Source organism: Nanorana parkeri, unplaced genomic scaffold (genome assembly GCF_000935625.1).
Source record: "Nanorana parkeri isolate BGI_ZX_2015 unplaced genomic scaffold, ASM93562v1 scaffold114, whole genome shotgun sequence".
Classification (NCBI taxonomy): domain Eukaryota; kingdom Metazoa; phylum Chordata; class Amphibia; order Anura; family Dicroglossidae; genus Nanorana; species Nanorana parkeri.
Genome location: NW_017306382.1, coordinates 1,338,104 through 1,365,940, shown reverse-complemented (window position 1 = coordinate 1,365,940; position 27,837 = coordinate 1,338,104). Strand labels below are relative to the sequence as shown.

At 43.4% G+C, this 27,837-nt stretch overlaps 1 protein-coding gene across 5 annotated transcripts in view; it reads right to left on the bottom strand.

The window, feature by feature from the left end:
• Positions 1-27,837, bottom strand: part of PICALM (phosphatidylinositol binding clathrin assembly protein) — a 97,210-nt gene that overhangs the window by 8,917 nt on the left and 60,456 nt on the right. For 2 of the 5 annotated variants that reach the window (XM_018553262.1, XM_018553266.1), the window contains exons 14-22: positions 26,482-26,559; positions 16,771-16,881; positions 15,785-15,913; positions 15,674-15,704; positions 14,640-14,642; positions 14,346-14,445; positions 10,574-10,597; positions 5,182-5,241; positions 3,191-3,295 (exon numbers count right to left, since the gene is read on the bottom strand). In XM_018553262.1, coding sequence (XP_018408764.1) covers positions 3,191-3,295; positions 5,182-5,241; positions 10,574-10,597; positions 14,346-14,445; positions 14,640-14,642; positions 15,674-15,704; positions 15,785-15,913; positions 16,771-16,881; positions 26,482-26,559 — 641 coding nt within the window. The remainder of the gene's footprint in view (positions 1-3,190; positions 3,296-5,181; positions 5,242-10,573; positions 10,598-14,345; positions 14,446-14,639; positions 14,643-15,673; positions 15,705-15,784; positions 15,914-16,770; positions 16,882-26,481; positions 26,560-27,837) is intronic. The other 3 variants (XM_018553264.1, XM_018553263.1, XM_018553265.1) reach the window with 3 other exon arrangements.

The window sequence follows — 27,837 nt, the reverse complement described above, 5'->3', positions numbered from 1 at the left end:
CTAATATACGAAGTATGACTTCTCATGGTAAAGCAGTTTGCTAACTCAATGTTTTCTGCATAGTCCCCCTGGCCTGTGAGGATGCCAATCATAGTGATGTGCCCAAATAGTGGTGTGAGGCTAGCTCTCATGTGTTAATTAGAAAACCTTGGCCTCCAATATTCTCAGACGACATGTACCCATTAAAGTTGTCTGTTAATTGCCTGAATTATGTCCAGCCATCTCCTCCCAGAAGTGGCATTGCTAGTACAAGGGGAACTAAACTAAATGCTGGTCACATAATAGCTGCTCCAACCACAACGGAGAGACTTTAAAAAGAACAGCTCGTGAAAGACACTGGCATGCATTTATGGTTCTCCCTCTCCGAACTGATGAATGGTCTGTGAGCCACAATCAACGTCTGAAGCGGGAGAATGAATGATGTAAAATACACAGAGGAGCAAGTGTGCACACTTCCTAGACTAGCTCATTCAAACAAACTGGAAAAAAAAATAAAAGAGGGGGAGGATAGGGCTCCCACAGCTGATGGCTATAGAAAGACCAAAGACACTGTTTCCTCACCATGTAATGATATCAATCAGCTCACGACTGGCCAAACCATAGAGATGGTAGGCAATATTAAACAAATGCTCCAGCATGTACTATTGCAGCATTTCCAATACCTTGGTTAATCAAGTACAGTGGTATGGTATCTCGGTTCACGAACGTAATTCGTTCCACGATTCTGGTCGCGAACCGAATCAAACTGTGATCAGATTGCGATCTCGACTAGAGGAAGCCACGACCATGTGTCAGAGCGGGGAAGATGGCTGCGGTTGTGTTCGTCACCCGATGCCGAGTTTGCGAACGGAAGCAAAATTTTGCCAAACTTCCTGTCCGCGAACAGAAGCATTCGTGTACCGAGGTATCACTGTACTATCCCGATCCCGTTAACTCCACTTTAACATGTAGATATGACAATCCATATCCACCTATACTGCTGCAACACCCCCATAAAGGAACGCCACCAAGCCCACCTTGCTTCCCGAGTTTCCTGCTTGACTGGCGACCAGGGTAAGCCCTCAATCCATGCTAGAGAAATCAGCTACAAGATTCCTGCTCTAGGTCCAGTTTTCTTCCAACACTCATCTGTACAAGCTCCAAGGAAGGGTGATCAGGTGAGCCTCCAAAATGGATTGACTATCGTTTTTACTTCCATGATGAATACAAATTGAACTCAACTCTTAACCATGCGTCTGGCACTCACTTCGCTCTACTAAACCTATTCCTCTTCCCAGAGGGCTCATCATGAGCAACACCTTCAACAGATTTTCAGCACTACACCCACCAGAAGACCTACTAATCAGTCTTCTAGAGAGTGTGGTGCTGAAAATGTGTTACTTATGATGGTTACAAATTCAAAGGAATATACTGAATTGTTATACTGTGCAGAGAAACCTGCAGCTGTTATGGTAGGACATCCACAATCGGATACATCCGTCCTGCTCTCACTTCTGAATTGGGAATGTAAAAGTTCTACCCTTCTTGTGCTCACTTGCCCTCCACAGCTAGGGGGATGTCACCACGGATCCCTTCTCTTAACATATAACAGTGCTCGGGCCTAGCGTTTGGACGCTACTCCCCAACAAGGTCACATGCTTCCCATACCTAGGTAACGTTGCATGCTGTGATGGACGAAAGAGCTGTTGAGTGTTGGCAAGGTGGGTCAGGGAGCCCCTTTGCTCATTCTGGGCAAAGTGACAACGTCTTTGCAAAGTTGCTGTGTCTTTTTAAATTTTGGCTACAACTGCTGAAGCATCTCTCCCCAGGTTTTTATTCCACGCTGGCACTCTCCCTACAGAAAATGAAGGCAACACCCAAATGAGACAACCAGAGGAGCCAACACAGGCACCTCAGACGTGGAATATGGGAGATTTGTACACATTCATGTAGTATTCAGTAGCCAGAAGAGGAATCTCGCCTTCGAAAGCTTGGTTTTAATTGCTTCAGTAGCTTAAACACTTTAAAAAAAAAAAAGAAGAAATTAACAGATTTTGGTCAATTTAAATGTTTTTTAAATGTAGAATTCTAGAAATGGATTCGTTTTTAATTTGTAGTTATTTTCTTAACATTTATAACTGAGTGCAGATATGGAATCCAGTCCACAAAGAAAGCTGCTAGAGAACAAGTGCTACAAGTGATGTCACTCCACATAGTATGACACTTCGGAGTAGGGAAATGACCACTACCAATTGAAAATGGAGCTTGCCAAGTACGTTGAAGGTCTGCTGACCCCTCAGAGACTCCAACATTACTGGTCCATGAAGCATCCTGTCGAAGTGATGAGCCAATAGGAATGTAAGGAAGGCTTGTAGGAAGTGGGAAAGGCTGGTCAGTACCACTGGCTTTGCTCTGGTCAGAACAGACCAGCGTTGGGGTGTACTTTATACTCGCCAGTTATTTAATTTTTTTCACCCACACTGATGACACGGCTACATTAAAAGGAATCTGTCTTGAGAGAATAATGGAGGCTACGATTCCAGAAATCTTCTTTGTACAATGCTAGTTCCCTGCCTGCTATGCTGATCCTTTGGCTTTAATGATGTCTGAGTTGCTGGCGTATTTACAGCATTGCTTGTTCTGTGTGTGACCAACCAGATACATTTTTAAAAAGAGGCCAGCAATAGAAGTCCCTTTACTGTTAAACAATCCCAACACTGCTCATGACCATTGAGGGGGGGAAATTACAAACAAAACTACTAGCAGAAAACTGATTGACTTTTGAGGCAACGTTCCACACTACTCTCAGCCCACACTGTCCGTGACATAAGATCAGCCGGTTTTCTCACCGGTCACAAACTCAGACACGGTTATGGGTTTTGCGCATTATCCTTTACACAAAGATGCAGCATGGTAGGGAAAGACTTCTTCCAATCTATCGCCACAAATAATAAAATACAAAGATAACACAATCTGCTCTGAACCGTCTTCAATGGCATAAGATTTTACTCATTTTTTATTTGTATTTTTAAAGGCACGGCTGGATGAGCCTTTACTTTTTCAGTAGAGTATCTGTCTGGAGCCATTTTCTATGTCACATCACGTGACTGCTGCCACAAAGCTGCTCAGCGCTTGACGTGTCAGTGGCTACAAGTGGATTGATACGCTGAGTGACGTGACTGACAGGTACACTTAACGGGGGTTGCTTTACCTGTGCTCCTGATACAGGACCAAAAGGATTAGGTGGTCTCATTACAGGTTGGTTGTATATTAATGCTTGTTGTGATATTACTGGCACATTTCCCATCTGAGGAGGCTGTGAAGAAAAGCAGAAAAAAAATGATTAAAACACCCTTCTCTCTCCTACATTTAATGTGACACTAAACTCAGGATTTGAACCTTAAACATGCAATTAAATACCTTAACTATTTACAATGTGTGTATCACTCGGCTGAAGTTCCTCAAATCGTCTCTGAATTGGTGCCGACACTGTCCTTCCTTCTGGAGGGTGAATACTACTTTTGTTCCCCATGGTCCCTATGTGTTGTAAAGTAGTCACCGATCCAAGCTCACTCCTGTGATGGACTATAATCTCATGTTTAGATTACTTATTTGTATTGAGATTGTAGTCCATCAAGGGCGAGCTTGGAGCGGTGACTACTTTACAGCCGAGTGATACACAAAGAACATTTTTTTTTTAATAGTTAAAGTACTTGAACGCATTTTTAAGGTTTATCTTCCGAGTTTAGTGTCACTTTAACATCTATTATCCCTGACCACGTATACCTCAGGATGCTTTCTTAATATATGCTCTCTTTTAATCAGACCAGATGCATGTTGGCTAAATGTCACTTCACTGCTACTGAATGCACGGCAATTCCTGATATAATTTTGTAAGGATGAATGTATTTTTTATGAATATATAGTAAGATGAATGGACAGTGGAAAAAAAAAAAATAGACATTTTTAAGTGAATCTGTACCCAGTAATACACTCTCAAGTACTTAAATAATGAATCGGCTCTAAAGGAGAACTATGAGGTGAGTGATTTTCACTCATCCTCATAGTTAGAGCCGACGCGTGAATTGAGCGAACACATACAGTCGCTCGCTGATTTCTAGATCATGTCCCTGCAGTGAGTGGCGACTGTCATTCACGGCTCCCTGCAGGGATTCCCCCCCTCTCCTGTCCGATCCTCCAGCGCTGTCTGGCAGTATGGATGGGGCGGGTACAGCTGGCTCTGCCTCTAGATAGGCAGAGCCCGCTGTCACTCACGCAGCTGGGTGGATCTTGACAGTAATGCCGGAATCTGTCCCGGCTGCGGCGGTCTCAGTATACCGTGAGCTGTAGCTCGCTATATACTGAGCTTTGGGTGACGGGAGGACGCTAGTTTATGCCCTCCCGTGACCCTTAGGAGAACTATGGGGAAAAACACTTACCCCATAGTCCTCCTTTACATCAAGCCCATAGCCACCTCTGTAGCTCTAGGCATTGTGATGAAATTAATCCTCAAAGTCCCCAACAGAGGCACTGAAAACTGACTCAAGTATTTGTTGTGATCTTTGAAAATTAATTATTTCACAGTACAAGCCTCTAGAAAGGGCAGGGATGGCTTATTTCAAGGATTTCTTTTTTGTTTTAATGCTTACTGCTTGTTAGAAATACTGTATGTAAAACTTTATTGTCCATAGTCTAGACAAAGGAGCACTTTAACAAACAAGAAGCCACCCAGAGATACTGATTCAATTCCATAATTTTAAAGGCTCTTCTTTCTATGGCATTTAGCATCTCTCTTGTTATAGTGTACACAAAACCAAAACATTTTGGTATGGTGGAGGATTGTTACCCACTATGTAGACACTGTCCTCCGCAGATATTTAACTTTTGGGTTAAATAAGGCCAAGCCTCACTCTACCAAGAAATCAGCACACAGTCATGGCTTCACCCTTTAAAGTCATCTGGACTACAGGTAATGTAGCCATCAGCCGCTGGATGGGGAACTGGGAGGTCATATGAGAGTCAATTGGAACGAAATTTACAGGAAAAGTAAAGGGGAATTTAAAAAATAATAAAAGCAGCACCATATTCGGGGGTCCTCACATCTTTTGTTTTTATTTTCCAAATTGAATACTTATGGCAAAACGAAGGGATACCGCACTACAATCCAAAAATAAAATAGTTTGCACAGGGAACTGAGCTTACCATTCCAAATGCAGATATTCCTGTAGGCGTTGTGGCTGGATAGGCCATGATTGGCGGTGCCTGTTGTAACAAAGATAACCAATCAGTTTTTACACATAACCATCATATATAAAAGCACAACGCAAGTCCTAAACTAATGGCCATGCAGATTGGCAAAGTGTGTGTGACCGATCCAAAGCAACAGGCTACATGGTTTCCTAGATGCAATTCAAATTGGTAAATTCATGAAAAGGTCCTGCAAGTGAATTAAAAAGTCTCCTTCTCACCAGCATGGAGAACGTTACATTTCTGAAGCAAGCACAGAGCAGAACCAACCACCTGCGTTAGACAGATAACACTGCAGCACCCAAATCTATAAAGGGAAAGCTCTAGGCGGCCATCTCCTGCAAGTCTGTTCTAAATACATTTCAAAAAGACTTCTTGTATGCAAAGCGGCAGCTCAAGACTTGGCTGCTGGAAAATATCACAATCTATAAAACGTTATGCTTGTACAGAACACTGACTATATGGGCTGGACACAAATGTAGGCTACTGCAATAAAGAGCCCTTCATACAGGTCCATCTAAAGGCTTGTTTTCTCTGAATATTCCAGTTAAAGAGCCTGGCTTATAGAGTATGTCAGGGTAAAATAAAGAATACTCGGCACATCACTGCAATGCATGCACATCACCCCATGTTTATGTTCTCTTAAATTACTGTTGATCTTCCAGAAATTCCGTAAGCTTCTATCTTCCTGTTTGAGCCGAGAACACAGTGCTGCACTGAAATCCCAATCAGAGTTGTCAGCCCTGCCTGCTGGACTACAGAACTCCACCTTTCCCCATCCCTCTTTGTCCCACTCCATATGCATTCATTGATGTCTTTCCAAGCAAAACTGCTGTCTTGGCTCCCTGTTTACATAATATGTGCAGGAAAAGGGCTCCTGGGAAATGTAGTTCTGTGGGCATGTCACATGCCAATGACAACAGACATCCTAGCAGCTGTTTCCCCAAGAAATTTACAATCCCAGTGATGATGTCCCAGAGTATTAGTAAAAGCAATTTTTTGCTATAGGAACAAGGAAAATAAATAACAATGGGACATGATTCAGAGAGGGGGATTTGGGGGTAAATTTGGGTAACACGTGGACATACACCTTACAAACATGGACAAATTTGTTGGTAGCCTTACGGCTAATTGAAGCAATGTTTCATTCCTCCTGAAAAGTGATATTAAGCCCTTATTCACACCTACCAAGTAGGTGCAATTAGGAACTGCTGCAGCAGTAATCCCTAATTTGCCGTTTACAAGCGGCAGTCGTCACCCATTCAAGTAAACGAGCGGGTGACAGAATGCTGACAAACCGCACGTTAGGCCTCATTCACACTGATAAGTTGGCCTGCACAGCCATATCGGACAGCTCCCGGGAAGGACAGGTGCTGCGTGTGATTGTACGCAGCAGCCGACTTTTCTCTATGGGAGACGAGGCCGTACGCTCAGCCGAACTGCACGTCCGTGCGGGTGTCTGCTCGGACGCAGACAGGATCCATCCCGTCTGCGTACGAGTACAGACACCAGCGAGTACAAATCACATGCAGCACCTGTCCTTCCCAGGAGCGGCCTGGTATGGGCTGTCTCTCATCAGTGTGAATGAGGCCTAACTGTATACAATACGATTACATGCAGTTAGGAATTTAACTCGAACAGGTAACAGTTGCTGCTTGCAAATGGAAGATTTGGAATTCCTGCTGCAGAAAATTGCAAGCCCCTGACGCAGGCATTCCAAATCACACCTACTTGGTAAATGTGAATGAGGGCTTAAAGAAATTGCCTCATGTATGCCTGCATGCCTAAGTATGTCCCGGAGTAAAGCACAGAAAATGTGAAAAGATTACTGCTTATAATACAAAGATCCGACAACGTCCTGGAAAGATTTGGTGGTACCCCTAGAAAAGATTATATATAATTGGATCATAATGATATTTCAAATTGTTTTCTGTAATTAGTATCACGTCTTCATTTTTGTATTCCGTCATTCAGCCTATTTGGAGACAATTAGTCAGCCTGCTGTTTGTATCATCATTCAAAAGAAAAGAAAAGAATACCGCACCTACGTGAAACATGGAGTGGAAGTGTTTATGTTTTGAAGCTGCTTTGCTGCATGTGTGCCTTCAATCTGTGCAGGACACAATGAAATCTAAAGACTATCAAGAAATACTGGAGCAAAATGTACTGCTCGGTGTCAGAAAGCTCTGTCTCAGTCGCAGATCATGGGTTGTCCAATAAGACAATGACCCAAAACACACAGCTAAAAGCACCCAGGAATGGCCAAGAATAAAACATGGGACTAAAATGAAGTGGCCTCCTGTGAGCCCTGATCTGACTACTATCTATGGAAGAAGCTGATCATGCCGTCTGCAGAAAGCACCCTTCAAACCTGAGACTTCCTGAGCAATTTGTTCCAGCTGAGTGAGCCAAACTATTGTACCTGTTGGCAGGTATAGAAATCTCATTGAGAGCTACAGAAATTGCTCGTTTGCAGTGATTGTTCCTAAAAATTGTATGGAAATCTGCGTTTCTTCTCATCGTCTTCTCTCTGTTCTGCTCTTCTTTCTTGGCATACTGTGCACATTCCTTTCACGCCTTGTAACATGGGACCCCCTGGGATTGCTGCCTTTTGTTTTAAGGCCTCGTGCCTATTCTCCCTATTGCAAATTTTCTTGATCGGGCGCAGCTACCTTGGGTGACAGATAATTACTCTGTGGCTTGACCCTCAACACCTGCATTTCTCCTGTGTACAGTATTCCCGAGTTCCCTCAGATCCACGGAGATGCCTGGGTCTTTCCTACCTTTACCCTGGGAAGATATATGGCTAAATGTTGCCTTTATGATTTTTATTACCTTGTGCCCTACTTAGTTGATTTATGCCTTTTTCCTGTGCACTTCCTTTTTCCTTTTGTTGTATTGGAAAAATGCTTTATATAAAGAATGCAAACATTTTTTTTTAGGTTAAAGGGTCTGATCATTTTTATCCTTGCCATTTTCATTTATCATTTCAAATATTCTGTTGAATCAAAAAGCAAAGTCTACGTTTTATTAAAAGTGGAACAATGACAGATGCTAATTATTTTTTTGTGGGTTCTTCCTTTTTCCTGGAATGGGATCAGTAAAGGGGAAAAGATCGGCAGCAGGAAGCCTACGGGTAATACTGGTGACTAGTCCTTTGCCTATTCTTGGACACAGCTTCCACAACTCAGGCTGAGATATGCAAATCAAGGAAGGAAGTTTCATTTTATCAGAGATCAACAAAATCAAACAAATCCAAAATAACAAGACATCAAGGAAAGCACAAAAAGCTTAAACGAAGAAAAAAACAACTAATTTGGTATATCATAAATGGCCATTAAACCTCCCAATGAGCTACGACTAGCAAGATACAGACGCTTGGCCCAGTGGGAGATTGCTTCATCCACACAGTTTAGCGTAGATGGGGGAATCTGTTGCACTTTTTCCATCTGACCATAATCTGCAGCTAATCTATGTGTGTGGCCAGCTTTATTTCTTCTGGTACATTGTCGCAAAAAAAAGGCAGCTCAGAACAGATTCTCATTGGTAAGCGCAGTAGAGAGGCCCCACTGACCAACCACCACTCCCTTTTCCAGCATCACAGCGCTATACAGCTCCTGGGGCTGTGTAGTGAAGTTTTCAAATGTAAGGACCTTTATCAAGCCTGGCGTTGGCAGTGGACAAGGGTCAATTGTACATTAGTTCACCTTTTCATTTTTTTTTGTGAAAAGGAGAACTATCCCTATAAAAACAAAAGGAAACACCTCATGCATGTGCTCTTTAAAACAATCAGGTCATAAAGATAAAGAAAAAACTTGTTCCTACAGATAACACCATGAGTTGCTTTGATACAGGTAGGTTTCAATGAGCCGCAGTATTGTTGCAGCCTAAATCACAGTTGCACATCCTTTGGGTTGGGGCATCAACATTAGCCTAACAATCTCTTTCTGAAGACTTCATGCTTTCAGTTATGTTTAATTGGAACTCTTGAGATCCCAAAACAGGACACCAGGTAATACTGTCACAAAACATTTTTCCATTTAAGATGAGCCCTGAAAAAAATGATTCCTCACTTGACAGGGTCATCCTTTTAGATTTTAAGTTCCCATGAGTAGGGCCCTCCTGACCGTCCTGCCTTGAGGCTTTTTAATAATGGTACTTCCTCGTAAAGTGCTGCATAAACTGTTGGCACTATACAAGTCCTGCATAATAATATAATAATCCAAACCACTTAGCCCTATTAAGTAGACCATCAGATAATTCTCTGCATGTTAAACTCAAATTAGTCTTTACTGAGCCTCTCTGCTTTCTGCTCTGAGCCTTGTATCCTGCTGTCTTATGGTGTGCGTCATAGCTGCTAAGCAAAGCAGTGAAGATGACCTCAAAAATGGGTCAATGTCTGGTTTGATTTCACCTAAGTTTGTGACGAACTTTAGGAGTCAGGGGTGCTACCATAACACCTGAAATTGTGCGATTTGGGTATGGGGTTTCTGAGACAGAAAAACACATTCGCAAACCATAATAAATACATGCTGATACTTTAGAGCAGCCTTTCTCAACTTATATTTACACCAGAGAAATAATTGTCATGTCTAGTGAAAGCCCTGCTAAAAACAATTCAAGGGTCACTGGGATAAATGCACCGTATAGGAGGCCAGTGGGATAAATGCACCGTATAGGAGGCCAGTGGGATAAATGCACCGTATAGGAGGCCAGTGGTAAAAAAAAAAGCACCCTTTCAGTCAGATAAAAAGATCTCTGGTGTCATACTGGCTCTTCCAAATAGCATTGGCCCCAATACTAGGAAGGTACTGTCTAATGGGATGGCAATGAGCCACAGCTCATGGTAAATCTAACATTCTTTGGAGGAACCCTGGTTAAGAATGGCTGCTTTAGTGTCTACTATCATGTAATAAAATGGGAACAAGTTTCCATTTGTGTCAAGGTTTACTTTACAACATTCAGAACGCGACACACAAGACTTGATCTAGGTGGTTGGGCTCCAATGTCCCACAGAAAGGCACCACGGATACACTTGCAGGCAGTGCTGCCTCTGTGGCAGGCTCTTAAGTCTTTCATAGCTCAGATCATTCAGTAAATGAATCCAAACCAAGCACAGAGGAAGAAGAGTGTAGCAGTGTAAGCGACAGTAACCAGGTGCCAACACTCCATGCCATTAGTGAAGGAAGGATGTAGGGAGAGCCAGAGGAGGTGCAATGGGGAAAATCAAATCTCTAAGCACACAATCAAAACCTGATTAGTGTGAGGTGGCTGTGCTGCGCCGGAGGTTAATACAAAGCAGACCAATTCACAGCAAGAAAGGCAGTTTTCGTTTTGTTCAACTTACGTATGATGGAAAATGCATGCCATTCTGTTTCATTGTTCATCAGGACGAACAGTTATTCAATGCAATAACACAAGATTAGAACAAAAACTTAAACAGTACACACACATCAACATTTCACAAGAACACAGTGAGAGTATTAGTGTGTGTGAATAATATATATCTGTCAGGTCAAGAATCTATATGCATGTTCGGTAGGGTTGAGGTCAGGGCTCTGTGCAGGACATTCTTGTTCCTCCACACCAAACTGGTCAAACTATGTCTTTATGGATCTTGTGAGGAACACAGTCATGCTTTAACAGAAGAGGACATTCGACAAACTTACCACAAGGATAAAAGAGCACAATGGTCTAAAATGTGTGTGATGTAGCATGAACAGTACTCAAACTGGAAACACCTTAACTCAATAAATTGGAAATGTTGCTGCATACTCTTGGCCATATAGGAAGGAGTGACGGACAAATGCCCACAACTTTCAGCCATATAGTGTATAAATGCAAACTCTTCCCCATACATTTTCCATTAACAGGCAAAGAAGGGGCAATCCTGCTACTGTGGCCTATAGGGTGACCAAGCTGGTGGCATGGATTTTGTTATTTTAAAGGAAACCGATGAAGCCTGAAAGATTCCAATGTTGATCTTTCCTCCTCAAGGTACTCTGGAGGGAAATGTATAGTTAATTGCTCAATCAAAGCTTCACTGATCCTTAAAATGATACTAAACTCAGGAGAAAAATCTTAAAAATACATTCAAGTACCTCAACTATGAACAACAATGTATTTGTGTACCACTCGGCTGTAGAACATCCAATCATCTCTGAATTGGTGCTGACACTGTCCTTCCTTCTGGAGGGGGGCTACTTTTGTTCCCCATGGACCCTGTGTGTGTTGTAAAGTAGTCACCGCTCCAAGCTTGTTCCCTTGATGGACAACAATCTCAATACAAATGAGTACATTAAACATGAGATTGTAGTCCATCACAGGAGCGAGCTTGGACTACTTTACAACACACACAGGGACCATGGGGAACAAAACATTTGTAGTCCTCTATAGTCGGTTGCCATTCTCCACTGCTGTAAAATTATGGATTGATGGGATCTGTAGTCCACTATTGCCGATTGGCATTCTCCATTGCTGAATAATCATGTATTGAGTTAGAGTTCTTCATAATGAAAAGAAACTGCCCTAAAAGCATCAATCTATATTGTTTTAGAAAAAAATGTCACTTGCCCTCTTAAGAAAAAGTATTGGTAATTGGTATTGGCGAGTACCTGAGGGAAAGTATTTGTACTTGAAAAACTGGTATCGGGAGAACCCTAATAACTTGGCTATAGAGCGCTATGTATAATCCTGATAAATCCTGGTGATCTTGGGGAATTCTCAAATGTGACTGCAAACGGTAAAAAAAAACATTTAACATTAGTTTCATCTTCAACATTTTGGATCCATCTCCTCCCACGAACTACAAACTTTCCTAACGGATGATACCGTAAAATCTCTATTACAGTACAAGGCATTCCTATAGAAAATGGAGTTCTATCCCAAAACATTGAAATGATCCACCGAGTAACCATTCCTCTAACTCTCAGTCACATGACCCCATTGTGCCCCATTCCGCCAAAGCTACCCGATCATGGACAGTAGGCTAAATGATGACTCCTGCTGCTAGTGGGCTGGTGAACTGGGTCTGATCTATCCTGGGGAGAATACATGGATCCAACCACTACAGCTGTCTTCATCTCCTCTGCACACGGGTAGGATATCGGAGTGCTGAGTAGCGGGCAGCCATTAAAGGCATCTGAAGCATGTAAGGCACAGACTTGATATGTTGCAATGGCTGGAGGGTCTTGAATGTGAGCTTAGCCTTCCAACTCATCTATTTGCATGAATAAATACCCATCTCTACTGCATACAGGGCATGTTTAATTTATTTACATCATTGATGGTTGTAATTCACACATCCCTGCTCCATTATACATTGCAGGAAGGTGACACCATAATCTAGAGCTCTCTGTAGCGTGACAAGTTTTCTGTCTGCAGCCAGACTTCTCAATGGACAGGAGCGGCCTTCCAAGGATGATTAGTTCTCAGACTCCCGTAAGCCACCCAACGTCCTGCTCTGTGCAATGGAATAGGAGCCCGTTTGACTTTCAGCACCATTCTCAGCCTCATTTCTAATACACAGGTGACTATGGAATGTAGAGTTCAATGATTTTTATATATTCGGACTAAAGGATTCCTTGCATTACTTACTGCGTGCAGCTCACTTTGAACTAACATTCAGGGGGTTGGAAAATGGCGGGTCCTTCATGATCAAACATCATGTATCAGCGTGCTTTACAAATGCTCCCTCAAATTTTGCTAGCTTCGGGAAACCCCCCTCCCCAATGAAAGGAGGACAGGGGGAGAGACCACTCATTGACCAAAGTCATGTGACCAGCCTCTCCTCCAATTAGACTGATTTCTACAGCTTTATGCAGAGAATATTTTGCGGGACACACAGGCTTCACCAGCTCTTTTTAGTGTAAAAACTGCATCTGTCAGACAGCGAATAGCGATATCTATTCTCCTTAAGTGTTTCCAATATAAACTGTTGAAAGAGATAGGTGAAGTCTGCCAATGCTTACCACGTCCCAAAAATGCTGGTTGCCTGGCAGCTTCTATAGCCTGAATACAAACTTGCTGACTGATCATGACACCCGGCTTCCTAAATGCCTGTGAAGCCGGTGTTCTAGCGAAAGAACACCGGCTTCACTTGCTGAGGCTACCTGACCAATCAGGAAGCTGGGCGGCGAGTCATGAGGTGCCATCCGGCTTCCTGACTGGTCAGGAAGCCAGGCTGCCTAACAAGTGAAGCCGGCTTCCTAGCCAATCACTAAGCCGGGAGGAGGGTCATAACCCACCTCCTGGCTTCCTGATTGGAAAGGAAGCTGGCTCCCTCTGCACTGCTGGTCAGAAGGAGATCTCCATCTGACTGGAAGTCCCAGTATCGGAGGTAAGTATCAAAGCATTTGGGCGAGTACTCGCCCAAAGACTCGATATCGGCATCGATACCAGTATCGGAATAGGTGCATCCCTGATTTATGGTTATGAGTAAATAGTCGCTGCTATATAAATACCTTAACAAATGCTAAGAGCTAAAAACACATTAGAAACACAACACATACACGGTTTGATCTAGTCATTCTATACGGTCGGTGTTGCTATCCACATTCACTGGTCAGAATCACCACCTCTGTTCAAGCAGTTGTTACAAGAAAGGATGGACCGACCTGCAAATCCTTCTGCAGGCAATACAGGTCACATATATGGATTTCAGTTGTATAATTAGCCATTTGCTTTGGGTTTTGAAGAGCAAATGAAGTCTTAGAACAAAATACGCCCATATTTCAGGGTGCAGCAAAATGACAGCTTTTCAAAGTCTTAACCATGACACCGGCGTACAGATGCTGGACTGCCACTAATACTGTCACAGTCATGAACGCAGTAATCCCGCTACAGTGGTCCAATATGCCCCCTTGCTGAGTTACACCAATAGCTCTGCCATCAGCAGTGGCAGAGCAGCCCATGAGCAAAGGTACGACAGCAAAGATATTAAACCGCTGTCATATTGCTGTAACCGGAATAATGGCTGCAATTTCTTTTAAGAAGTCAGTGGGGCTTTAACTGTTTGATTGGAGCTGCCCTTTAATCCTGCAATGTTTGCAGACTGTAAGAAAACATGCAATCTCCACACACACACACCCTTACAGTCATTAAAAAGGAAAGATCAATACCAGGGTGGCTGGGTTCCAGGTGGTGGTGGGGGCCAACCTTGGCTGCCAGTTAGTTCCTCCTGTTAGTCTCTTTTCTCCGGGTTGATTCCAATGAACATCACTACAAAATATTTCAAGAAATGCACTAAGTGGTGATGTGTGGAAAATGATCACAAACTTGGTTATAATTGGAGAAAAACAAGCATGCCTGCCTGTGCTATAGAGTTCCTGTCTGCAAACGTAGGTAATAAAGATCATTATAAAGTATAGACAAACTGGAAATGCTGAACTACAAGTAACATTTCCTGCTGTAACTTTCTAAAAGTGAACTTATTCTTTTATTAAAATACCTGGTGATCTCGTCAGTCCGCGGCTTTACGCCTGTGACCATGTTATTTTGCCTGCCATTAAATCGCTGCAATGTTGTCAATCCGTGCAGCAGTTATACGGCGGAAAAGAGGTTGTCATTGTTGCTGTTCCCGATTTAGCGGATAAAATGAAGGAAATGTTTGGGGGTTTTTTCCATAAAGGGGACAGATGTTACAGTTTACTTCCTTGCAACTATTTGCATGAGCTGCTCAGTTTATAAACCTCTGCTATTCACATTGGATGACTTAGCAAATAACCCAATTTTGTAGAGACATCCTCTCACTTCCTTTTGCACCTCCAGGACAGGAAGTGAAAAGAGAAACCTCCCCAACAGGACACAGCAAAAAAAAAAACAGACTCACTTTGTAAAACAGAACTTCAGGCATGTAATGATCTGTGAGCACTGCTCAGTCTAGGAGTACTGTGAATCAAGCATGTTATGACTTACCCCCTAGGGCATGGGTAGCAAAACTCTGGCCCTCCAGCTGTTGTGAAACTACAAATCCCATGAGGCATCTCTCTCCAGAAATCATGTCTGTGGCTGTGAGAATCTTGCAATGCCTCATGGGATTTGTAGTTCCACCAAAGCTGGAGGGCCGGAGTTTGGCTACCCCTACCCTAGGGTAAGGACCCATTCACACTTGTGAATGGGGCCAGGTTGCAAAGTCTCGCAAATTCCTCATGAGACTAATGTATTCTGCACTGTTCGCATGTAAGGACTCATGCTGCGTTTACCTGTGAGCAGACGGCTTGAGACTGGCAGCCATTTGCAAGTGAATGGGGCCCTACCACTACACTGGGTGGACAGGAAATGGGCAGGACAGGACTGTTCTGCCCAAAAAGGACCGTTGACTCTGGATTGAGGAGGAAGCCATGGACAGTGCTGGAGTGTGGAGAGGGGAAGTAGTACTTTGATTTTTTTTTTTATTTCACACAGGAAGTGGAAAGAAACAAAAACTGGAGTCCAATTTTACACTCACTTCTTTGTTGTTCCGTTCCCGATGCCCAGATCTAAGAGAGAAAAACAAGGGAATGAGCAAAGTTTAATGCCTAACTACAGGGGAAAAAAGCAGAGCTATTCCCAAACTTACTGCCCACTAAGTTGGCCAGCGAGGAGTCCAAGTCGTCAGACACCAGCTTGGATGGTGCGTTTTTGGAGGGAGCACTTGCGTTTTGTAAAGCTAGTGTTGGTCTGAGGAGTCCACCCATGTCGTCAAAACCTTAAAAACAAAATACAAGGATCTTGATTCTATCTGGACGCAGAATACCAGAAAGCACAGAACATTCTAGCAAAAGAAAAACATTGCAGATTCCATAAAACGGGGTGTCTTTAATAAGAATAACATAGAAGAAATCACAGACCAATAGCTTAAAAGTGAACCTATACTGAGGCATTCATTAATGACTGGTAACCTCTGAGAATCAGCGCTTAACGCCATTACAGAGCCTTAAATAACTCATTACGTACAGTGTACGTGGCCAGTCATATAGGCACTTTGTGGCGGGACGTACAGTGTACGTCTCCCGCCACGAAGGGGTTAAAGATGTATATGCACCTGTAGACATGAGGGCAACTTAAATCATATGCAAATATTTCCTTAAAAAGTTGAGCCCGGCTCCTCTCCTCCTGCCTCCCTAGCAATACTGTAATCTGCCTGGTGATAAACATGGGAAGGTACCAAAGGTGGAGCCAAACTAGACTTTTACTAGAAAAGATGATCTTTGCATGCAACTTCAGCTATCTGTTGACTTGCCTGTGAAAAAGATGGGGATCACTTCCTGTCCAGTAAAACATCAGCTGGACCAGAAGGTAAATCTTTCGAACAGATCCCCAGATAGCAGGGGTGTCTAGCCGTACCTCCCTTAATCCAAAACTAAGAAAGAACTTTTGGCTGGACTTATACCTGAAACTTTTTCAGTGTAAATTGAAAATAAAAGCATCACTCGGATTAAATCTCCTCTATTTCCTCATGCCAATACATTTCAGATGAATATCACCTACAACTATTCCGTTTCCCCTTCTGAAGCTTGGAGTGTTACTAACATTTAGCAAGAGAAAGTAGAAATGTTTTCTTACCGGCGGAGTCTACATTGATGTTAGAGAGAGACTTGTTGCCAAAAACAGAATCAAAGTCGACATTAAGGCCACCAGAGGTCTGTGGTTGAACAGCTAGTGATGGGGTGAACCCTGAAAACCACAAAAAATCATGTCACTGTAGCTGGAGAATACAATCATCAAGACCTTCATCTTACATTTTAACAGGAGTCATTTAGACAAAATATAAAACACTCTCGGGTCATTGTTAAACCTGAACTGTAGCTATCAAGAATGAGACGCCTAAGATAACTGGGCTAGAGGTGTATACAGAAATCGGTTATATACTTTGAAGGGAATGTGTTAGAGAAAAGTGATGTCATCTCGTACCAAGAAAACACAGTATTACAAATCATAGTAAAAGGGGAGCTCCGAATGGCAATGAGTTGGAAACACACAGATAAGACAAAGATTTCAGGATATTCTTGACGTTGTAAAAGTGGCAATTCTACAGTGGCAACAGTTTAGCTAAAAAAAAAAAGAAGAGTATCTAAATTGAAAAAGTGTCTCATGGTAACAGAAATGGTAATTATTAGGGATGCACCGATACCAGTCTTTCGGTATTGAGTACGAGTACCAATTATTTTTCAGAACTTGCCGGATACAGAGTACACATACCAGTACTTCCAATGGAGGAAAGGAGCCAGCATTCCAGGCAAATCAGCAAGCTGTGCGGCATTTTATTTCCAGCCACCCGGCTTCTTGATTACCTGGGAAGCCAGACCCATTCGGTTTGCTTCCCAACCAATCAGCATTGAGCCGGCTGTTTGGCCAGCTCGATGTTGATTGGCCGGGAAGCCTGCTTCCCACCCAATTAGCATTGAGCCGGCTTACCGGTCAATCAGGAAGCCAGGGCAATACCAGTTACCTGGCTTCCTGATTGGCCGAAAAGCCGGCTACATGTTCCCTACATGTTCGCTCGCGGCTCTGCCGGTCAGAGGAAATCTCCCTCTGACCAGAAGTTCCGGTATCAGGGAAGGTATCAAAGTATTAGGGCAAGTACGAGTACTTGCCCAAATACTCTGTGTCAGTATATCCCTAGTAATGGTTAGGGATGCACTGTTATATCGGCCGAAAATGCCATTTTCCTGAAGATACATTGGCGCATCCGTTCTTTCTTTCCTCCCCGCTAGGCGCTGCTGTGTCCCAGCGGGTGGAGAAAAAATGACAGCCGGCCGAGCGCTGCGGGAGGAGAGCGCGGTGAGCAGCCGGTGTCTCCTCCCACACCGCTCAGCCTCTTATCACAGTCCAGCAGAGCAGTGTGGGGGCGGAGAGGAGAGCGGGTACAAGCAGTCAGTGATCAGTGAGTGTAGATAATTGAGAAGATGGTATGTGTACAATACCCTCAATTATGAATGAATGGGACTGCGCTAAATCACCTCCTGTTCATTCATGATTGGGATTATAGTAAACATATTCTGTCCTCATGTTATCAATGAGCAGGAAAACTCAGTATAGAGGAGTCCTGTTCATTGATAACAGGGGACACAGAAAAAGAGGTCGAGGACCCGTCTCTCCAATCTCTTTTTCTATTTTACAAGGGAAATATCAGGGGTCTATTTAGACCCCCAATATTTCCCTGAAGCCCCTAAAAGTTAAAAAAAATAATAAAAAATGAATACAAATATAAAAAGTTTATAAACATTAAATTAAAATATTAAAAAGTTGAACAAATTAAAATAAAAACATTTTCGGCCTGACAATTTTTTTAAATTTCGGTTTCGTTTTTTAAATTTCTATTTCGGTGCACTTCTAGTAATTAGGACTACACAGTACCCTGCAACTCAAAGCTGTACATCTGCAGTGTGAGATCATCTAAGGCAATGCTGCCACTGTTGGCCACACTAGATTTGCTGATGTCATCCCTGTGCTCCTTGCTGGAGAGGAAGCTTTACCTGAGGACCTGCAGTGTAAGCATCGCCCTACTCCCTCTTCATACACTTTCGGGATCTGTGCTTCCCCCATCTCTCCTGCTTTTCATACATTACCCCACCAGTCATCAGAGGGGCAGCTTTCCCCAAAAGGTGTAAAAGCCCTGCCTCCACCAAGAAGGCCGTCTCCACACACTCCACCACATTTATAGAGGCTCCCCAGACAATGGAAAAAAGATCAGCTGCATGGAGCTGATCGGCAGCACCGATAACTACCGCTTTACCCACGCTTCACTGTTAAGGGTGCAGCTTCTACAGTACCCATTGCTTCACCCTGCTTTGCCAGCTTAGAGCCCAAAGGGTGGCTGGATCCTGTGGGCATATCTGAAAATCCTCCGCGATCTGTGGCCAGCAAAACAATTATAAAGCAAACCTGCCGCTCACAAAAACCAAGCACGGGTAAAGCTACATTGGGAACATAAAGCATGGATTTTGGTAAGGGTAAAGCCTTCTCTGCTACATACTAAACACAGACAGGAGGATAAGCTTATCCATAACTCAGTCCAGCTTAGCAAGAAATTTACACAGTTGCATTACACGCAAGCTTTCATAATTTTGCCACAAAGCACGAAGTGAAGAACCATGGAAATAAAGTTGGATACATCCCTGTAACAGTTGGATCGAGTCTCTGCCAAGTCTCCTTTATACAGAGATTTTCCTTTTCACACATCAGGTGGACAGGGAACGCAGCCAAGTGGTGAACATTAAAGAACTGTGTGATAGCAGATTCCCCCATACAGAGCTCTGCAAGAACAGCCAAGCTCAGTCCCACAGCTCCCCATCAATCCTACTAAACAGAGAACAATTTGACGGCAAAAAACACACTAGTCTGATTGATAAACTGCGACTTACAATTCTACTAGATCATTTTTAACTTTGCATTTTAATGAGTTTTACAAGTAATAATAATAATTTAAAAAAAACACAGAACATTAAACAAAAAGAAACACGCCAGAAGCTACAAAGCCGTGACTGATGTAGAACCCTATTGGGTTCTACAAAAGTATATTGAGCAGCAAATGTATTAAGGTACATCTACTACCCATAGAGGAATGCACGTGGTCACCAACTATACTCGGGTACAATGCAGCATTCAAATGGTGCTCAGTTAGAATGAGTGTGTACATATACCCAAACCTTTTTTTTAAAGGGACACTAAACTCAGGGGTTAAAACTTAAAAATGCATTCAAATACCCTAAATATTATCAAAAATGTATCTTATTTGTGTATCACTTGGCTGCAGATCCTCAAATCATCTCTGAATTGGTGCTGACACTGTCCTTTCTTCTGGAGGGGGGCTACTTTTGTTCCCCATGGTCCCTGTGTGTGTTGTAAAGTAGTCACCGCTCCAAGCTTGCTCCTGTAATGGACTACAATCTCAATACAAACCAGTAAACTAAACATGACATTGTAGTGTGTGAACGAGCCCTAACAGTGGATTTCCACTCCCTTTCTGTTGTGTCTCCAGGACAGGAAGTGAAGGGATATCTTCCCACAGACCGCACAAAAAAATGTAAGGGGTTTTAAATTCTCTACTTTAGCTAAAACAAAAAAAATGGCTTTATAGACCGCCAGGCCATAAAAAAGACAGCTTTTTGCGTGACAGGCGATTTCTACTGCGCAACAAACCGCAAAGGTGTGAACAGCTTCCATAGACTTGAATGCAAATCTCTGTTTTGCGCGATAAAACGCCTAGGTGTGGCACACATTCACTGTGCCATCATTTCGATAAGCTTATGCAATGTCACAACATTTATTTCCATCCAGAGTGGCATTACTTTTTCCTCAAGATCTTGTAGTGATGATGGGAGAGTCGGACCATTGGAAAGTCTTCTCCAGCACATCCCAAAGATTCTCAATGGGGTGACAATGATGCCTCATGCTCCCTGAACCACTCTCTCACAATCTGAGCCTGATGAATCCTGACATTATTATCTTGGAATATGCCCAATGTGCTATCAGCGGAGGAAAAAATCCATTGATGAAAATTCCTGGTCATGCAGTATATTCGGGTAGGCATCGGACCTCTTTCTTGGCACATAACATTGCTGAACCTAGGGCTAGTATCCAATGGAAGGCTCTGAACTATTAGCTAAATCCAGGTGGTGACTTTTTTTGGCCAAGCAGTGCATCTAGCCACTGATCATCCACTCATACTCATCTTGACCGCACTAATAGCTGTGTTTGTCTGATGGTGTCATGGGTATAATGCCTGTTTAAGGTCTGTGCTTTAGTACATCCAAGCAAGGAGTGTGGCGAGCAGAACTCTGAGTGGGCTGCAGCAGCATTTGTCATAATTTGAGGGTATGTGCAGCATATGGCAAACGTAGCCGAGTTGTCCCTCCTCCAGTGATGCAAGGTCTCCGCTCCCTAACACTGCTTCAATCTCTTACTGTTCTTTTGGCCCAAAGTCTTTATTCTTCAGCCACAGGTCAGCCAGTGATAATGTAACTGCTGGGTACGCAGGCTGGAGTTACATTATCCTGACACCCGGCTCCTACGCTTAGCATCTAACAGATGCTGAGCATGTACACTGTGTGCGCTCTGCAGTCAGTGGCCATAAAACAAATAGTTGGCAAACACATCAAGGAGGATTTGTTTTTTTGGGGAGAAGAGACAGAAAGTCTATCAAAACTTTTTGCTGTTTACTGTCAAGAGTTTCTGTTTTTAACTTTAGTTAATAAGTGTCAGTAAAATATTCCCTTACACTGGTTTAAACTGTTGACATGAGACAGAAAGGATCGATGTGGTCGATGCCAAATTCTGACCATACCAACCACATTCTGACTTACACAATCACATAATCCTTTCCTCTGAAAAGAAAACCGTGCCAGTGAACACATTTCATTAATAATACAGAAGGGAAATAATCTATATCCAATTGAAGCCAATGTAGTATTTCACTTTGACTGAACTGTATGAGAAAACAGACAAATAAAAATGGTACAAATGGTAAAATAATTTAAAGGGGAACTTTAGAAAATGAGTTTGTGAACAGCCAGGCTTTGGATTGCAGAAGACACATACCATGCCTCTTCTACAATACAGGACGCTTACTTGCCTGCCTGCAATTTTCCTAAGAACGCGTGTGCCGCTTAGTGCACAATCCCAGCATCCCCTGGGTGCCGGAATCATTGAATTTCTGTGTGCAAATGTGCAGAAGTGGCATCATAACAGTGCAGCCAATCAAGATGGCCAAAGATCCCAAAACTGGAAGAAGACTGGGCAAATATGTTGGCACCCTGCTCTGTCTCCTTGTGTAGGGTGACTTGTCTCCGCCCCCTCCTGTAATAAAGACGGGTCACTGCTGCTCTCTCCTTGTACAGGGTGACTGGTCTGTTCTCCGCCCCTTCCTGTAATAAAGACCAGTCACTGCTGTTCTCTCACCTTGTGTAGGGTGACTGGTCTGGTCTTTGCCCCTCCTGTAATAAAGATGGGTCACTGCTGCTCTCTCCCCTTGTGTAGGGTGACTGGTCTGGTCTTCCCCCCCTCCTGTAATAAAGATGGGTCACTGCTGCTCTCTCCCCTTGTGCAGGGTGACTGGTCTGGTCTTCTCCCCCTCCTGTAATAAAGACCTCTCACTGCTGCTTTCTCGCCTTGTGCAGGGTGACTGGTCTCGTCTCTGCCCCTCCTGTAAATTTCTGCAGGCAGCCTGTAATGGGTGGGGCCTTTTTGGATCCCTCCGACAGTCTCTCAATGCATAGGCAATGTACAGCATAGTGATGTCACCGCTATCTTTACATGATATATCTGGGTTTACAAAGGCATTTGATGCACACAAAGTTTATATAATATTGTAGCTATTGATGGATATATCTAAAGCAGAAATAAAGTTTATATTTTTTTCATACAAACATGTTTGAGTGTGGAAGTTAAAAGATAGTGCATGCATGCAAACCCATGTATCTTTTGGCTTTCTCAACAGTTTTCCCAGCTGCTGTGCAGGCATAGCAACAGCACCAGGGATTCTCTATGACCTTTGGGCTTGATCTCTCCTGGCTGCACAGCTCAGTAGTCACAGGCTTTCCACACTTCTACTAAATATGCATAAGATACACATGACTGCAGACAACGATGAGGCTCCTTCCAGCTCTGCCCTGTGTTGTGCATTCTCATTTGATAGGTAGCTGCATATGGCTCAACAACTAACAAGTGGCTGATAAAATAGCAAAAAAGAGGAAGGATTAGGGTCTGTTCACATCAGTTACAATTATTTATACAACGCCAACATATTCCGCAGCGCTGTACAATCGTTTAGACAAAACAAGTAAGCTTCATTGACATACAGAAACAGTAGGTGAGGAAGACCCTGCCCAAACAAGCTTACAGTCTAAGGAGGAAGGGGACCAAAGATACAGAGGTGGGGAAGGGGAGACTACAGATGTATACCAAATAATGGGAGGGATTCGGCAGTACTGTCAAACGGGAGCAGAAGGAAAGGTTGTATAGGGTGAAAAATCAAAGGGAGAGCCGATACGCCTCTCTAAATAAGTGCGTTTTGAGGGATTTTTTTAAAAAAGTCTTGTAGTGAGAGCCTGATGTGGCGTGGGAGAGAATTCCACAAGGTGGGTGCAGCCCTGGTGAGGTCCTGTAGACAAGAGTTGGGCGTGCGGGTGAGTCTAAAGGTGCCCATACACTGTACGATTCTCGTACGACAATCGCGGGAATTCCTGAAAAGAATCGCAAGTACGATCTGCCTGTCCAAGGTGGGCAGATAGTACGAGCTTTCAATAAGCATACGACCATCGCAAGACAAAAGTCGTGGTCGTAAGGTGTATGGGCACCTTTAGTCTTAAGTTATTAATGGAAAGAAGGGGCCGATTTGGAGTATATCTTCTAATAAGGGATGAGATGCAAGCCGAGAAGTTTGAAGTGTATCCTAAAAGAAACAGGAAGCTAGTGCAGAGATTGTCAGAGGAGTGACGTGTGAGAGTAGCAGGAGGTGAGGTAGAGAAGTCTGGCTGAAGTGTTCATGATGGATTGAAGGGGGGCAATCTGGGCACGTTTCAGGCTGATGAGAAGATTGCAGTAGTCAAGTCGGGAAATGATTAGCGCATAGACAAGCATTTTGGTGATTTCCTCAGTGAGAAAACGTTGAACTCGAGACATGTTTTTCAGATGAAAACGGCACGCTTCAGTGATAGAGTGAATGTGAGGGGAAAAGGAGAGGTCAAAGTCAAAAAGCACCCCAAGGCAGCGTGCCGGCGGAGTAGAGGAAATGGTAGCGCCATCCAGTGGTGTATCTATGTATTTGGCTGCCCTAGGCAAGCCAGGCTTCGGCCGCCCCCGGCACCTTACTAGCATCCCCCCTCAGGGGGGACTGGTCGCACTGATACCAATACCCCCCACCTCCCCGGGATTACTTGCCGTCACTTCAGCCGTACTGCTTCCGGGGTCACAGCGGCTCTGTGACCCAGGAAGAAGTAAGATCGATTAAGTGGCCGCCGGCTGCTTTTCGTTTTCTGAGTCACGATCCCATCCGTCGGCTGCGCTGTCCGCCTCCATCCGTCCTCCCACCCTCTTCACAAGCAGGCAAGCCGCCCTCTACTCCTACACACAGACGGGCTCCGGCTCGTCCCTCCTCTTCACAACATAGGCGTTTGAACAAGGCGTTTGACTACGGCCGCCCTAGGCAAACGCCTAGTTTGCCTCGCGGTAAATAAGCCCTTGGCTCCATCAACCTGAAAAGAAATGGACATGGGGGTAACCTTAGAGGGAGGAAACAGCAAACTGTGCTGAACACATTGCCGTTGGTGTGCGCTGGCATTAACAGTGATGAAGTGCCAATCAGGGCACAGGTCACTTTTTTGTTAGAACTTTATTGAAATATTACAAGTGACATTTCATTCCATTCTAACAGCCACAGTGCTGTGCAATGCGGTTCTACCCCACTGTACAACATTGTGCTGTCCATGCATGCAGTACTTTTATTCAGTGCACATCAACACAGCACAGTGGTGCAACCTGGGCTGATTGTATACAAGCAATTTGCCTCGCCACTGGAAAACGCTTCCCTGCGCAGCCTCCATTAATTTGGCCTGAATGGGCCTTTAGAGTGGGGATAACGAACAACCCTATTACATGCCCATCTCCTGGCAAAAAATGTAAAGTTCCTACAGTAGAGGAATGAATGATTTTCTAAGACGACACCACTTCCCACTAACGCTGAGGTAATGGAAACTCAGCAAAATGGCAAACGCAGCAGAGATCGGCAGCAACGCATGCACTATTTTCAACTTCCCATTTGAGATGGGTTTTTTTTGCTTTCGAAAAAATACTTGTGTTCTGCTTCAAGTGACAGCTTTGGTGCTCGGAGTTTAGCTTTAATTTCTGAGAACACTTAAATTACTTTTTATATACTTCAGTGTCAAGAGTGAAATGCTCCATAAGTGTTGGCAAGCCAATGGGCTTATTTATGAAATGCTTCTCATGGGGGGATTGTCTGCACAGCTGCAAAGTGAAAGGCAGTGAGGCTTATCGCGGTTCAGGCACAAAATCCCCGGAGCTTTACTCAGCATACAGAATGAGGCACAACATTTAAGGAGAGCTATTACCCCTTTTCTCAGCAGCATCTTAGGAAGGAGGAACGGCTCTCCTGAAAACCTCGCGCCTCATTCGGTATGCTGAATAAACCACCAGAGATTTTGCTAATTTAAATTGCAAGTAAGCCACTCTGCCGTTTGCTTTGGTATACATATGACTGTTTGTGAAGAGATTTACTGTTAGATGTGTCAATTATTTTCTTTTACTGCTTTAAAGCTACCGATCAGATTCATACACCGGTAGATGGAAGTAAAAGTTGAAATTTGCTTGTTATAGGGCAATATGGACAGAGAATGGAGACGCCAAGCTTGAATAGAGGTGCCCCCCACCTCTATTCAAGCTATTCTCTGCCACAAACAATGCTCCTTTAACACCTCTCTCTGGGCAGATTAATAACACCTCCTAGCTCCAATTATGCAAATGCAATCAACAACTGGTTGTGACTAACAGATTATGTGGATTGGAGCAACATTCACCATATTTATTCCCAGATAATTTTTTGTACAAGTCATTCTGAATTGAGAAAGCTGGTTGGATGATCAGTGAAACATCTTCAAGAAAAAATACAGCAAGTCCAGTTGCCTTGACTTATTTTTTACAGATATACCATGACCTGGATGAATGAGAACCTTCACAGACATAATACGGACATTTCTTGTTGAAAGAGACTTTGCATATTGTAAAAATATATTTTCATGCTTATTCTGTCTGCTGAGAGAAGACTTTTTACTTTATTTGCCTTCAAGAGTAATTCCGCTTTCCCAGGAGAGTTTGGATAAAACATGGAATTACCCCCTCCCTATACTTACCTTTGGGCAAATGCTGGTGCCCATCTGTACCCCACACTGCCGCGAAGAGCAGCCCTGTGCTCTGTATTTTGAATTCCGCTTGCAAATGGCGAGAACTAATTGGTCAGCACTGTCACCTGACTCACAGTTTAATTGACTCCCGTCTATATTGGCCCTGTATGCATGTGACATGAGGACCTTAGATTGTAAGCTCCTTGAGGGTAGGGACTGATGTGAATGTGCAGTATGTAAAGCGAGGTATAAATTGTCGGCACTATATAAATACCTGTAATAAAATTATAATGTTCTCTAATGCAGTTTTTTTTTTAAATGTTACTTCTTGTGGGGTCACACAAAGTAAAGCAAAGCAGACAAGTGAAAAACACAACAAAAAGCCAGAATGCATTGGCTACATGTTCACAATACCTACCTCCATATAGGCCAGCTATTGAGGGTTCAGTATGGAAATGGGAAGCATTGGAATAGACTTGAGGCCCACAGAACGAATCTGTTGATTGATGTCAGAAAGTGAGAACAGTTAGTAGATGGAGGACAAGCATTTACTTCATTGCTACAGAGCACCTAATATTGTGTACTTAAGATAGTGCTGTGAAGGAGGAGGGTAGGGAAGGTAGATGCTGCCCTTGGCTCTTTAAATTCCATTTAAGTGTAGTGAGGTCTCATTACCGAGGATGGATAGATCTCTCCATGTGTGTTCAATTGCCACCTTGTGGGAAACCACTACAATATCCCTGGACTCGGTAAGAGAACAGACATGGCTCACATACAGGGGAAGCAGTCTACCAAATAGAAAATGAATGTCCAGAATGGTACATAGAAGCAGGACGGTTGCTTCAGGGAATATCTGAATTTGGAAGTCTGGCATAACACTGAGCAAAGCTATGTAAACGGAGCTCATTCAGTACATGATGGGGCATATAGCCAATAGACGGGGTTGTGCCTTCTGTTTCACCTAGTGTCCAACTTCCTAGAGGCTGCCTCCAGGAGGTTAGACACTAGGCATTAAGAGACGCAGTCAGTCTTCTACAGCCACAGAAGACTGACTGTGTCCCCTAATAGATGCTGTGACATGTGTTCTTTCATATAATGCTCTTGAGACAATCCGAGACGGGGTGCTGTGACGCTTACAGAAGCCTGCTGATCCTTCTCACTAAACTCGGAGCAGAGGCCAGCACACAGACCTCCAGTGATAATGACTCAAAATTTCTTACTCAGAACCCTGACTTTCAAGATACCCACCATTGCTCCAGATGAGTGCATCAGAAAGTACTGAATTCAAAAGGGTCGCCATAATATCAAGTTTTGTTTCTTTTGGAAGGTGTTCAGCCATATTACTCTTAGGGAACATTGGAAACTTTGTAAAAAGTTTTAGGAACATTCTTATAAAATCAAAATTCCCAAAATATAAGGTGCAAGGAAAGGACCTATCTTCCTTACTCTCCTCCTTTGTGGCATACTCTGCAACAAAATGATAAGTGCACTTGAATACAGACACCAAATGTGCTCCAAGGCTTAAAACCACACAAACATAATATCACATACATTGCATGATGGCTTCTGACACAAACCACACAACTAAAAAGGGAAATGTGAGGGAGGTACAAGTGTGGGGAAAACTTCATTTACAGCTATTGTACGCGAGGCTGCTGCCAAGGTGACCAATCAGATTCAAGTGTCTTCAAAGCAAGTCAAGAAACAGACAGATGTCATCTAATTGGCTGCTATTAGCAACACCTCCCCTTTGACAGAATGCCCGCCCCCCCCC